The 15,784-nt window shown below is 33.3% G+C and overlaps 1 protein-coding gene across 1 annotated transcript; it reads right to left on the reverse strand.

Moving 5' to 3' along the window:
- Nucleotides 1-361: 361 nt before the first annotated feature.
- Nucleotides 362-4,255, reverse strand: LOC142642768 (putative disease resistance protein RGA3). Its single transcript, XM_075817190.1, has 2 exons — nt 659-4,255; nt 362-531 (listed from the first exon to the last, which is right to left on the reverse strand). The coding sequence occupies exon 1, from the start codon at nt 4,149-4,151 to the stop codon at nt 720-722; it is 3,432 nt and encodes a 1,143-aa protein (XP_075673305.1). The 5' UTR covers nt 4,152-4,255; the 3' UTR covers nt 362-531; nt 659-719.
- Nucleotides 4,256-15,784: the final 11,529 nt, after the last annotated feature.

Below are 15,784 nucleotides of genomic sequence, written 5' to 3' on the forward strand. Positions count from 1 at the left end.
AGAAGTATAGAAAAAATTAGTATGACTGAACTAATGACAAGGTTGACTTATATGGTTTTTTGGCCCATTTTTTGCTCTATATATGGAATGGAAAATGCTGCTTCTAATTATGCATCTCAAGTTTGATTACTAGGTTCTGGATAAGAGGCTTGTTGCTTTGCTAAGAGAGTTGCAACTCTTTTTTGCTTGCTTTGCATGTGTTTTCGCTAGTTTATGAGCTACTTGACTTGTTTGTAATTGTGTTTTGTTTTGAGAGATTTTCTTGCTTATTTAGAAAGAAAAAAAAAAAATCCTTTCTTTTCTTGTTTTGAGAAAAAAAATATATATATAACAGTGGAACATGTTGGATTGTCCATAGCAATTTTAAAATACAACAAATATACAAATAGTAATGAAAAGTGAGTCACAAAATTGAATTGAACCTTTATTTTTGGGAGAAAAAGAGAAGAAAATCTGAATTTCAACAGCAAGCAAAGATTGAAGGTAATGTACCATTGCACTGTCCACCGAAGGCATAATGGGTTTAGTTTACTGCAAGCATACATTAGAGTAATGCATATATTAATATCCATATTAAAATCCAAATACAATTTGATAAGATAAGAAATGTTAAAAAAAACCCATTAAAAAGAAAAATAAAAAAGGGGGAGAAAGCTACCTTTATAAATAAACTTTTTTTTTTGAAGCGTGTTAACATTGCCATCTCAGCGTTGACCAACTTAGCAACATTTCAGTTTTCGTAGCGATCCCCAACCCGTCGATGATGATGTCTCTGGATAAGAAGTGATGTCAATGTCGGGGATGTGAGATATTTTATGCCAATCCTCTCCACTGTCTTTCTTGCACCGCTTCTGCAGATGTGGACATCCTCCAATTCTCAATGTTTTGAGTGCTGTAAGATTCTGTAGCTCGTCTGGTATTGACATTAGATTAGGGCAGTTCGAAATTCGCAAATATGAAAGCGATGTGAGGAAACCAATCTGCTTCGGCAGAGAAGATAAGTCTTCACAATTCCAGATTCGCAAATAACGGAGAGCAGTTAGATGTTGAATACCCTCTGGCAATGAAATTAACTTAGGACAGCTGTCAATATATAAATCCTCAAGTGCAATTAAATATTGAATTCCCTCAGACAATGAGCAGAATTTGTTGCAACTCCAAATCTCTAAACTCCGTAGTGAAGATAAGCCCTGCAAACCATTCATTGGTAAGGACAAAAGATTATTACAGTTCTGTATGTACAGTTCCCGTAATGAATGTAAGTTCTGGAGTCCTTCTGGAAGACTTTCGATCTTGTCACAATTTTCAAGACGAAATTCATTCAATGCAGAAAGATTATCCAACTGATTAGTCAGTGACATGAGATTGGGCATTTTGGAAATATTCAACTTTTCAAGCATCTTATGATTTTGCAACAGTCCATCTGGAAGAACTGTCAATTCATCATCCATGTCTCCAATCACAAGGGAAGAAAGTGAAGTGAGATTCATCAGTGACCTAATTAACATTGCATTGTTGCCACTCATAGTCAAATTTGTAATGGAAGGAATAATAGGAATTTCAACTAACTTTGGGCAACGCGTGATTTCTAATGTGCTTAGGCAGGGAAAACTTTCTCCTCCAGTCATTGTTCTCCATTCCTCCAAATCATGCATATTATAGAGCTTAAATATCTTCAATGAGGGGAATGAATTTACACCGTCTCCATGGAACTCATTGCCAATATATTTCACAGCATGCCAGTCGGTTATAACAAGAACCTTAAGGAATGATAATTTGCCAAGAGGTGGCAAATGTTCACATCTTTCCCAACAATATAGCGAAATTTCAACCAAATCACAAAGAACTAAATCTTGAATCCATGTTGGAATTTTTGAACCATGATAGTTGTATATGGACAGTTCTTTCAGATTTGAATGAGGTTGGAGACCATCAAGAACATCTTCAACATGGTCCAGTACATGGCTTTTATTGTCTCTCTGCCAAACCAAACTTAGCGAATGAAGATTTTGTTTTCCGATCAAATTTGCATTTTTGGCCTCCACTGAATTTCTGACATTATCAAGTTCCTTTATTGTCAACTTGTTTCGAAGGTTTAGACCTTTTAACTCACTTACTTGATAACCTTTTTCCTTGCCAACAATGAAGAAGCTCAATGATTGGAGGCAAGTTAATTGTCCTATTCCTTCAGGCATACGAGTAAGAGAAGGACAATCAGTGATCCCAAGATACATAAGGTTTTTCATGTACTTCATACCTTTGGGTAACTTACAAAGAGAATGACAACTATCTAGTTTCAACGTTTGCAAGTTCAAGAGGCAGGTTGTTGATTCTGGTAAAACTTTGATTTTAGAGCCAGACATGTCAAGATACCTCAAATGTTTTAAATTGTTGATTGATCTCGGTACTTCCGAATAGACAGATCTAAAATCCAATGCCCGAAGATACTTTTGTTTAAAGAAGAATGGCAGAAAAGCTTTACGACCAGATGTACCGAGGCATGTGCGTAGAGATCGAACTTTACATAGGTCCTCATTCAAAGAAATGGCTTGCGATGAGTACCGGTCGAAAGACATGTGAATAATCTTGCCTGCAACCTTCACATCTTTACCGGATTCCACTACAAGGCATTCATGACTCATAATAGATTGAGCAAGGTCATGCATGAGGTCATGCATTTTACACGTTATATAGCCGGGATATTCCTCCTTGACGTCTTGAAAGAAAGACCTCCATACTAATTCATTGAAGATATCAACACCAAAATCATACAACTCCAATGGCCCTTTGAAGGGAATAAAACCATTAGCCATCCATAGTTGTATCAACTTATTCATCTCAAGGTTGTGATCTTTGGGGAATACACAACAAAAAGCAAAACATTGCCTTAGATGTGGGGGTAGATGGTGATAACTCAACTTGAGGGCCGACAAGATAGAATTGTTACCTATTGGTAAATCCCAAATCTGACTTTTTTCCACTGATTCCCAATCACTCTTCCTACTTTTTAAGGACATGAGGCTTCCAAGAGCCTTTATAGCTAGAGGCACGCCTCCACACTTCTTCACTATTTCCTTACCAATTGATTCCAATTCTGATTTCTCTTCTACCCTTCCCATCCCAAATGCACGTCCTTTAAATAAGGACCAAGAATCATCCTCTGACAAGCATCCCATGCGGTGTATAGGATGTAATGTAGCCATCATTCTCGCAATTGTTTCATTCCGAGTTGTAACTATAAGCATACTACCTTTCGCTCCACACGTCAACATATGTTTTAGGCAGTCCCATTCCTCATGGTTCTCGTTCCAGACATCGTCCAATACAAGTAAAAATCTCCTCCCACGCAATTTTTCTTGCAAGTGTTGCTGCAGTGGATCTAACTCTAATAGATTACATCCACTACCATCAATGGATTCTATGATTGCCCTCACCAGCCTTATTATCTGGAAATCATCTGATACACAAACCCAAATTCTCAATTCAAAATGCTTCTCCACCCTTACATCATTGTAGACTAACTGTGCAAGCGTTGTTTTACCCAAGCCCCCCATGCCCCATACAGCATAAATGGCCAGATTATCTTGATCATCAGACACATTAGTGAGCAACACCTCAATGACCTTTTCTTTTTCCTCATCTCTTCCATAAATCACACTTTCATTCACAAGTGAGCAAGTTTTTCTCCTTTGTACATCAACAACTTCCGTGTTTATAACTCCCTCACTCAAGTGGAATTCAGATCTCTCCCTAGAAATGGCATCTAGTCTATCCCTCACATTCTTCAATTTACGTGCCATTTTCATGCGAAATATAATTCTGTTTGGAAGAGAAAAGAATCTACTTACTTGGCTTGTTGCACCTTTCTCTCTCTCCACCTTTCGCATTAGAGCTTCAGTTGCAAACTCGTCCAGAACATTATCCGCGTCACGAGCTACATCTTTGAGCTTTCTCAGCCAATCCGTGATAGCTTTACTGTTCCACTGCTTCTCCTCTGCATCTTGGAGAACGGATTGGATGGTAGACATCGTGCTCTTCAGTTTGTCAAGCTCAGCTCCCAAGCCCCAAGCAACTCCAAATTCTTGAAGTGCAGAAGTATTCAAGTTCCCCACCACAGTGCTCACCAAGGCAGAAAGAAGTAAGTCCGCCATATGATCTCTCTTTGACTCACTCTAGGAATAAATTGCTATAGGAATACAGGATAGTTGAAGAGAAGTGAATTGCCAGAAGGGAAATGCCTAATCAGCTAGTATTTTGCTTCAAGGCCTAATTTACCTGTGTCTTTTTACTTTTGGCTCCACTAGGCGTGGACTTGAGTTGACTTAGCATATTCTCTTTTGGATGGTATATTCCTAGTGGCATTTAATTAATTTTTACATCTTTCTCTTCTTAAAAAAAATAATAAAAAAAAAACTTTAGCAAGCATTGGTTAGTGATTTTCACATCTGGCTCCACACGGTTTTGACTAACTCCTTTAGTGGATTCCACATATACTCCAGCTTCATAACCCAGTAATTTCTCCGAACGATCAATCGACTGCCCTACCAATTCTGTCACATTGGAAAAGCATGATCATTTACTATTTATGTATGACTTTGGGGTTGGTGACTGACGCTTTCATATTACTTTCTCTTTGCCCCGTGGCAGTGATGTAACTTTTGTCATTTGAGTTGTTATCCACGTGAATATTAAGTTGGAAGTAACGACTACACCGGTCTAAAAGAGTTTTAATCAATTATGCCAGTTTGGTAGACCATTTTAACAATATATTTTTAATTTTTAAATAATATTATATATATTTTTATATATTTTTTATTCATATGTATTTTAAAAAAAATACAAACAACATTACTTAAATTCCTTTATTAGACAAACCCTTAGTATTTGTTAATTGAAATATTATTGTTGCTTTCCTTTGTTGACGCTGGCCCTTCCGAGATTTGGAATGCATAAAGTTTATTTCCTCTTCTTCTACTTTTGGTTTACAGTATATTCATGCACTTAGCTTAGCTAGTCTTTTATTTTGTAATAACCTTGTTAGTTTGTTATTTATACAATTTGTCACAGCTCTCTTTTTATTCCGTCTGAATTGCTTGGCTCTAAGATATGAGAAACAGAAACTTGATTCATCTAGCTCTAGCTGTGGAACTGCACTGCTGGTCTTGTCATGTATGTGCGTGGAGCATCGAACTGATGGAACTTGATCCTTAGATATATAAAGAGAGGACTAAGTAGCACTACTACGAACACGAGACATGGTTGCAATACAATACAATAAGGATATGACAGTATTACATCATTTTTATTTTTATTTTTTTATACTGAGAATATAAACATGTACTAGAGTTTAAAAAAATATTTCTAAAATTAATATTGTGGGGGTTGAGTCAACCTTGGTTGGACTAGACTAATGTCACAATTAATTTTTATGTGGGAACGAATGGATAGCTCACATTGAAAAATCCAAAGAGACCAAAGTCAGAAACAAGATGTTTGAGATGATATAAGACCCAAAAATACTCACATATAAGACCAAACATTATCTCATTCAAATTTTTTACAATTACAAAAATTGTTGAACCCCTACTATGTTGCTTTCCTTTACTCTCTCTAGGAAAAAAAAAAAACAGAAATCTCGCGTTAATTCAAAGTTTCCAACTCAATCAATTATGATTTTGATTTTGAATGTTTAATTTTTGTCTCTTACCAATTACAAGTTCATATCTCTAGTGTCATTTGGTTCATTTCATACTAGATAGCTAAATTTTAATACATTTCTGGAATATTGAAAATTGAAGTATTTGATTCATTTCATACAAGATAGCTTGATTCATTTCATTTAATCTCATTTTGACTATTAATCCACTCAAATATGACATAATTACAGGGTGGTTGCAGCGATTTCGCCTAGGTTTGCCGTTAAGTTTGTGGTTAGGCTGGCATACACAGTGGTGATTTGGTGGCTTTGAGGTGGTTGGGCAATGGTGCTTGAATGGGTTGAGTTTTGGATTCAGTTAGAGTTCGGGTTAATTTCTTCTGTTTTTATTTAAAAGACCTAATTTCATAGAATAACATGCAACATACAAAGAAAATAAAATTAAAAATATAAAAAATTAAAATATAACCAAATCAAATCAATCTAAAGTAAGTTAAACATAAACATTCATCAATCTAAAGAATTAAATATTCATCAAAAGAAAGAATATATATAGAGAGAGTATTTATGTTTTTGTATGAACAAACTATAAATTGAATGTAAGAAAAAATAAATAGATGGAGAGAACTTACATATTTTTCCATCTTTCTTTCCTTGTCACTTTAGCAAGCATTAATTAGTGATTTTCAAATCTGGCTCCACACGGTTTTGACTAAACCATCCATTAGTGGATTCCACATCTACTCCAACTCATTTGATTGCTCCTTTGTTACTTTATATCCCAATAATTTCTCTGAAGGATCAATCAACTACTCCACCAATTCTGTCACATTGGGGTCAGTGACAGTGACACTGTCATATTACTTTCTCTTTACCCCGTGGCAGTATTGTAACTTTTGTCTTTTGAGTTGTTATCCACATGACATGAATATCAAGTGGAAGTAATGAATACTCCGGTCTAAAAGAGTTTTAATCAACTAGGTGTGTTTTTGATATACAAATGGGTGAAAAAGTATAGAAAAGTGTGTGTAATATTATTTAAAATGTGAAAATATAAATTAGAACTCACTTACCATTACCAAACAAAACCTTAGTATTTGTTAATTGAAATATTATTGTTGCTTTTCTTTGTTGATGCTGGCCCTTCCGAGATTTGGAATGCATAAAGTTTATTTCTACTTTGGTTTACAGTATATTCCTTCACTTAGCTTAGCTATAGTCTTTTATTTTGTGATAACCTTGTTAGTTTGTTATCTATACAATTTGTCATAGCTCTCTCTTTATTCCGTTTGAATTGCTTGGCTCTAAGATATGAGAAACAAAAACTTGATTCATCTAGCTGTGGAACTGCACTGCTAGTCTTGTCGTGTATATGTGTGGAGATCGAATAGATGGAACTTGATCCTTAGACTTAAAGAGAGGGGGGATAAGTAGCAGTTATACAAACACTAGACATGGTTGCAATATAAGACCTTTTTTTTTTTTTTTTTTGGGGAGGAAAGCAATATAAGACATTGATGCAATACAATAAAATAATGATATGACAGTATTACATTATATATATATATATTGAGAATATAAACATGTACTAAATTTTAAAAAAGCATTTCTAAAATTAATATTGTGGGGGTCGAGTCAACCTTGCTTGGACTAGACTAATGTCGCAATTAATATTTTTGTGGGAATGAAGGGATAGCTCACAATGAGAAATCCAAGGAGACCAAACTTAGAAACAAGATGGTAGAGATGATACAAAGACCCAAAAATACTAACATATAAGACTACACTTTAGGCTATATTTGTTTGGAGAGATTTTAGGGAGGATGGAAAATTGAGGAGAGAAAAGTAGATAGAAAGTAGTTTTAGTGGATGTTTGGGTGGGAGGAGGAGAGAAAAAAAAAAAAAAAAAAAAAGGTGGTGGACCCAGGTGTTTTCTCCTCGAGCCTACCAAAATGTTTTCTTCTCAAAATGGGAAGGAACAGGAGGGAGGGGGGGGGGGGGGGGAAAGCTCAATAGCTGATAAAAATACTCATGTGTAATTGCACATGGGCTTCGTAGTTTCATTGCTGGTTTTTTTTTTTCCTTTGATTTTTATTTCCGTGACTCTCTCTCCGTTACCTTAAGTTTCCGTGACTCTCTCTCCATTGGCTTGTGCTATTTTTCTTTTTTTAATATAGAAGTGTCCATACAAAATTTTTTTAAAATAAAAAAAATTTGTTACTTTTTTATTTTATTTAACGGAGACATAATTGTAAATTTATACCAATTTTATTTTCCATCCTCTCATTTTTCTTCTCAACTAAACAAATAAGTTTTTTCTCCTTATTTTCAGTTTCCAAAAACAATTTTCTATTTTTGAGACTAAAAAACTTGTTTGGCAACCCAAAATGGATAGAAAACAAAAACTGTTCTCAAAACTCAATTTAAGAAGGAAATTGAAAACATGTAAGAGGTTGTTTTCAGTTTCTAATTTTTAAAAGTTAATGAAAACACACATTTGATTTAATGAATTTGTCTCATTTAATGAGTTAGCATTAGAGTTCAAATCCTAGGAATAACATATTTTAGTATTATTTTTTTTTCAAAAACCTATCTTTTTAATTTCATCTAACCAAACATGTTTTTGATTTAAAAATACAAGAAAATTGTTTTTTCCTTATATTCCTAAAAACAAGTTTTTGAAAATAGAAAACAAAAACTGTTACCAAGCTTAACCTATATTTCTTTTATCCTCCCACTTTTCTATTCCCTTTTCCATTTTCTATCTTCTTACTTTTCTACTCTTTCAACCAAACAGACCCTTAAGCACACACTTGTTGGTATATCTCTCTTTGTCTCTCTCTCTCCCCCATATATCATGGGGTTGTCCCCTATTTATGCTAATGTAAGTAGTGAGCTTGTAATGATATGGGCTCTGTTAGACATCAGATTCGCCTTTTGGAATCATACTGGTAGTACGTGTTTAACCCACTATTTATACTGCCCACTTCAAAAATTAATGCGTAGGCCACCATTGTCTCTTGCTGACACCACTATTGCAGCTATTCCTCACAATCAGTGTCATATCTTGAATAATGTGCTTGTTTGTGGAGCATCCCCAAGCATTGTGGTTCCTTGCCATATACCTCGAGCAAGTTCTCCTTGGCTTGTTGATTTCAGATGAAATTCTCCTTGACGAGTGACATTGAGCCAAACAAAGCTCTTTGGTATGATATGGGCTCCTGAGTGGACCCCCTTCATCAATTGGGCCTTCTCTATTTTTCATTGGGCCTATGGCTAATGGCCCAATACCAACTGGGCTATTTATTACCCCCCACAAATATAAAACCATTAGATAAAATTTATAACTAGCGTTTGGGTTTGGCATTCATAAATATTGACAACAGACCATATTCATTGATATCCTAAAAGCAACATCAATCAATTTCAATTTCTCGTGGCTTTCAAATCTACTAACTATATAAAAAGCAAGCGTGAGGAGATTTATCTACAATAGTTTGGTTCGGTCTATTCTTAAGCCAAAACGGTGAGTTTGGATAAGAATAGAAAAACTTTAATATTAAGAAATGTTATGCCCACAATATAATACTTTCACAATAAATTTTAAGTGAAAGATTATTACTAACTATTATTAGTGGAAGAGAAGGTAATTTCAATGATAGGTTCAAATTAGAACCAGTAACAATTTACTGTTAGTATATATTAGTAATAGGTGATCACACTATAATATGGTGCACACTCACTTATACAATGTCCCCTATTTGGTGGATGGTGTTGCTTCACCAACATACAGTAGAGTATTAATTAAGTGTTAGAATTAGTTATTTACTGAAGAGTTGTGTCTCTTATATAAGATACAACTCTTGGTGAATAGACATATCTCTTCCCAAGAGACATGAAGGAGTTTATAAATACTGGGACTCCTTATTTATTATGACATTACTTTTTATTATTCTCTCTCTATTTATGTTAGTGATTCACAGTTTAATGACATTACCATACACATTAAGGGACCATTACTGGTATCAGAGCTAGATTTCGATCCTGGACCTGTGGGTTATGAAGGAATGGGGACGCTCGGAGAGCATGGATATAGCTTTTGCTTTGGGGACACAACTGGTCAATATTAAGAAGAATAGCATTGTATGAGAAGTTAGTGTATGAATGTAAAGTCTACTAATGTGCATTATACATAACACAAGTTTTACAATGAAAAGTCATTGAAGTCATACGAGAAAACCTTTAGGATACTGGCTTAGAGGAAGTATTAAGCGATTTAGTGCAGGTCAACACATGTCTGGTGTGTGTGGTTGAAGGACGTCGACTGGCAGTGCGGGTGTGGACTGAGATCCTCGGCTGCGTGTGGTGACAAACGTCCCACATGTTCGATACCATTCGTTTGAAATGCTAATATTTTACAACATAAAAAGATTGAATTCTAGATTATCATCATGAATATATGCTGATATGAATTAACAGAGTGAATTTAAAACCTTAATAATTTTTTTGTTGATTGTTTACATCTTTTTACTGCTTCAATATCTCTTTGTTTAGTTTAATTGATTGGTAGTTTTATTTAATTTTAAAATAAATCATTTTTATTGAACTAGATTAGGATTTATTAAATTAAGGTTTGATTAGTTTTCTTACATTCAAACATGTCCCTTACCATGAACTATATCCTCAACTAATAATATTATGACACATCATTAAATTTAATTTAGCCTAAACATAAACCAATTAAATGTAAGAGTTCATAATCACATATGGTTAAGACATAATTCATGAATTTTTAATTTACCATTAAAACATGTTTTTTGATATATTTTTTTAAAATTCAATAGTCCGATTAAGACTCACGAACTATCATTTTGATCGTTATGAGTTCAATAGAAATCATATAGTCAAAATTACAGTTATTCCTTGTGATGTGATATGCAATGGTATGCTAGATGCAATATGAGTTAGGTTAAATGGGAGTTACAAAATGGGGTGTATACAAGAAATAAAGTAAAATTAGAGATTATTTTTATGAAAGAATTGAATGAATTACAAATCTAAATGATTATGCTTTCATTTTTTGTTTTTAAATGGGCTTTATGTTGAATATTTTGTTCATTTTTATTGTTTGGTCTAATTTTGTTGTTGTTTGGGCTATTGTTGTTATTTGTGCTAATTTTTATTGTTGGTATTTGGACTTCTATGTTTTTGTTTAAGGGAATGAGGATTATGTTTGGGAAGCTAAGATTATTTTTGTGAAAAATACTACATCTATAACATCTTTACAACAATTTCTCAACAATTTTGTTACTGGTGGGCCTTGTTTAAAAGTACTAGTAAGTAATAATATTTTGTTAAGATTTGTTGTGAAAATATTGTAAACATAATATTAATATACTTTTGTTAAACTGAAATTGTTAAGATTCTCAAGTCAAGGTGTTCATTTTGGAATACAAATATCTTTTAACATTTATTGTATTGCATTTCATATTTCACTAATCACAACTTACGATTATTCCACCATATATGAAAAATTTATTAATGAAATTATTAATTCACTGTAGTTATATTAATTTTTAGAGAAAGGATCTTTCACCTAACTGACCTAAGGTTATACATTTTTTTTTTTTTTGAGAAGACACCTAAGGCTGTACATGATTTGTAGGAATCGACCAAAGCTATGGTGGATGTCCACAAAAGAATTTATCATGAACTTATTCATTTTAATAATTCACTAACCTAACCATATATTTGATTTTTTTTTTTCTTTAGGTAATACTCTATCTGATTGTGGTTCTTTTTCCCCAATATTATGGGTGTTAGGGAGATTCAATGCAAATGGAGGTGGTAGTGCCGACAAAAAAGTGTACACAAAAGATTTGAGGCATGGACTGATGTATTAATTTAGTGAATAGTAACTGAGTCTGTTGTTTCTCAAAAAAAAAAAAAAAAATCAATGAGTATGTTGCTCTTAAAGATGCATGTACATGTCTACTAATTAAGTCAGGTGTCCATTAATTGCTTCATTATATAGAACTTAATTAAAGATATACTTCTTTAATTTTTTGATAAAAAGTTCGAAGATGGGTTAAATTTAGAAAAAAAAAAAAAGTTATATAGAATATGTTTAGTTAGAAGGGGACTCCCTTTTAATATATATATATGAGGTCTAGGAAATACGTTTGCACATAATGACTAGTCTTTTCCATCATTTTCCTACTGCAAAGGGTTTAAATCAAGGAAGTCAATACCGTACCGAAACCTGTTTCGGTTTAACTAAAAAAATAAAATATTTCGGTACCGGTCAATATCGGTGTACCGTTTCAGAGTTACCGCAATTTCACAATTTTATATTTATATATATATATATATATTCTTTTTTTTACTCAAAAAAACTTATATTGTATAAATTAATATATTTAATTGTATTTAAAAAATTTACTCTTTTTTATGCATGTTCAAATTATTTTAAGCTAATGTCTAGCCCATTTCACTATCCAATAAAAAATTAAAACTAAATAGGAGTGGTAAAAAAATTAAAAATATAAATGAAAATAACTCTAGGCGGTTTTCTATGAAATTAGAAAAATAAAAAGTAAAGAAGTGGCAGGCAAACCACTTCGGTTTCTCCGCCTATTAATAACTTTGGTTATATCAAAAGTAGGTATGAGCTAGTGAAATAGTGAAGAAATCAATTTGAGTTTCTATGTAAACATTCTCTTTAGAAACCCAGACTAGAAGAAATGCTGAAAGAAAAAGAGAGACAGTGAGGAGAGAAGAAAAATGAAGAAGCTAGGACGCAATGACCACAAGCTCAAGCCTCAACGTCCGGCAATATCTCACCGGTGAATGAAGGTTTAATAGTGGCGAAGCACGTAAGTATCAAAAAATTTATAGAAACCCATTTCAAATTGTACCGGTTCGGAATGAAGTTACCGCCGAAAAGCACCAGAATCCACTAAAATAGCCGATACAAGCCAAAACACCCCGGTATTTAGGACGTTACGGATCAACCCAGTTTCTGTACTGGTTCAACCATCGACACGAAAATTTCCGGCTGTACCGGCCGGTACGGTACGGAATTAACTCCCTTGGTTTAAACCCTTTTGTTTTTGTTGTAGCATACTAATATTTAGGCCAAAATGGGCAAATGTCCTTTTCACGTACAAAAAAAAAAAAAAAAGCATTATGTCCCATTTCTCAAACTAATTAAGGAAATGCCCATTTTTTGAAATTCGATTTTCTTAAAATCGAGTTAAGCCCTATGTCGACATTTTAAGGAGTCTATAGTGACGTTTTCAGGAGCCTATAGCGGTATTTTGTAATTCGAGCTTCATGAAATCAAGTTATAGGTAAAAAAGAAAAGAAAAACTTGCATGAAACTTGAGTTCATGGAGCTCAAGTTACAAAACGCCGCTATAGGTCCTTAAAATGTCACTATAGGCTCCTTAAAACGTCGCTATAGGGCTCTAGAATTTTTTTTTTTAAAACTCGATTTTGAGAAAATCGAGTTTCAAAAGAGGGGCATTTCCATAATTAGTTTGGAAAAGGGGGCATTTGCCCATTTTCGCCCTAATATTTACGCTTAAACTAGCATGAGATCATATGACTAACAAGTTGAAATAGAACGCGTTATACTAACCATTGCCAACACAATCACAGGGCTCATTTTTTTAGGTCTTTGAGAGAGAGAGAGAGAGAGAGAGAGAGAGAGAGAGAGAGAGAGAGAGAGAGAGAGAGAGAGAGAGAGAGAGAGAGAGAGAGAGAGAGAGAGAGAGATATACAATCCAATTAAATAAAAATTTAATTGTAAGGATTTCTCTTTTTATTTGTAAGGACCTAATATGTTTTTAAGGGAATATACTAAAGTTTAAGGGCAAATTTTGGCTACAAACTTAGTTGTAGCTTAAGGTTAACACTCACTAAATAAATTAACATGACAACATATTTTGAAAATATAAGTTGAATTGCATGTTTTTTATGTTCTTAAAACACGTCAAATTTCATATCAATCAAATTTTATTTACTATTTGATCCATAAACTTATCGTTTATGTATAATTTTAAATTACAAAACTCGAAATTTAAACATTTGATGGATGACATAACTATTGATTTTTGATTTTCTTGAAATTTTGTAAGCATTGAAGATATAAGAAGAAAATGTAATCTAAATGTGAATTTATCAAAATTCATATCCAATAAAAAAAAAATTAAGTGGAATAATAGTCTTAGTCTACAACTAAGTTTGCTATCAAACTTTATACAAAGTTTAATTATGTTAGGCCTAAAAAAAATGTAGGGTAAAAAAAAATTCTTGTAAGGGTAAAAAAATCATAAAATTTATATATAATAATTTTTTTTTCCATGTCAGGGTGGTCCTGTGACCACCCTACCTTTAATGTGGAGCTGTCCCTGTCTGGGAATACGAAATAATTTACGTTAATGGGAATTTATTCTTAAAATTTTATTTGTGAGTTCATGATAAGGTTATGACTCAAGTTCAAGAATATGCAAGGACACCAAGATTGGTTTCCTAACCTAGTTCGAAGGCATTATACATGTACTTATTGATGCACCAGTAACCCTAGTTGATAATAAAAGGCTTAAAAAGTGGAATTTAATTTTTTTTTTCATCTATTCTCCCCCAATTAATGCGAGTCTCCTAGGGTCAATTCATTTTGAGTGTTGGGAAACCCGTATCAAAACCTTATTCATGTAAAAAAAATTGTAAATTTTAGTGTCTAAATGCGTGTATTGAAGATCTGCATTAAAATATTGAATACACAAGAAATTATCTCAAAATTTGGGCCTTGAAAGCCTTTTAATATTACTGAGGGCCTGCTATTAGTCTTTGCAAGTGATATACATTTTTTATTGTTATTTTTGGAGTTGTTTTGCATTCTTTCTTCATTGGCCCTAGATATCGAACTAGTGACAAAATTTTGGTTCTATTGAGTTTAGTAAATACAAAGTCGTACTAAAGCCAATGATAATACAAAATGAAATAAAATTAATGCCATATGTACGATGGATGAATATGAACATTAAATAAATAAACTACACAAACAATTTTAGTGGACTTCTTCACAAAAAGAAAAGAAAAGAAAATCAGTGGACTGATATCGCATTTGTAGCCGTTAGAATTAACCAAATGCTTGTAAATATATATTTTTTTAATATCTAAAAATACATGATTGTGAATATGAACAATGGCAAGAGGTCAATAAATTTAATTGATATAGTGATTTGACCTAATTCCCTTAAGAGGAGATACTATTAATAACAATCTCTCACATATCATTATTTGGATATTGTTAAAAAATGTTTTACCTTGATTTCTTCTAATCCAAATTAGCCAACTTGATTAATTAAATCAATTACGCAATGGATTCTAATTTAGCGAACAGTGGGCACAACCATAGCATGATTAAATAATGTAGCAAAAAATAAATTTGATACATTGATATGGTGGTTATGAAAGGAGACAGTGATCGTAAAAACCCTTTGTGGGTTTGTCGAATACCACCCAATGGAAGAATTTAAAATAGTAGAGTGGAAGCACAACAATAAAAATATAACTTGATCCTACAAATTCTATCTACAGTAGGATTTACTCGTGTGACCACACACACTCTAACATGATTGAACTCTTCTACCTTGTGAATCTTTACAATGCACAAAGACCCAATCCCTGTCAAACACTACAATACAACTTGATTGAAGAAGGTTTATACTGCAACTTCAGTTTGAAAACCTCGATATCTTTCAATACGATGTTGGAGACGATTCTCAAAACAAAACCCTTAGTGCACACAGTTGCAACAATATCTCTCTTTCTCTCTATGTTTTCCCTATCATTATGATGACCTAAGATCAATGAACTTCTCTACTTTCTGGAACCCTATGGCACAAATCCCAGGGTCAATTTTAGAGAAAAATGCCCATACACTCCCTAAACTTTCAACTACTGGCCAAAAAACCTCCTCAACTTTTTTTATTGGCCAATTTACTCCTTAAACTAATCAAAACTGCCAAATCAATGCTTCAGTTAGTCTCACATTAAAACACAAACGGAATAAGCACGTGAGACTCACGTGACTTTTAAAAACAAACTTTAATCACCCAA

The sequence above is a fragment of the Castanea sativa genome, chromosome 7 (assembly GCF_040712315.1).
Source record: "Castanea sativa cultivar Marrone di Chiusa Pesio chromosome 7, ASM4071231v1".
NCBI classification, from domain to species: Eukaryota; Viridiplantae; Streptophyta; class Magnoliopsida; order Fagales; family Fagaceae; genus Castanea; species Castanea sativa.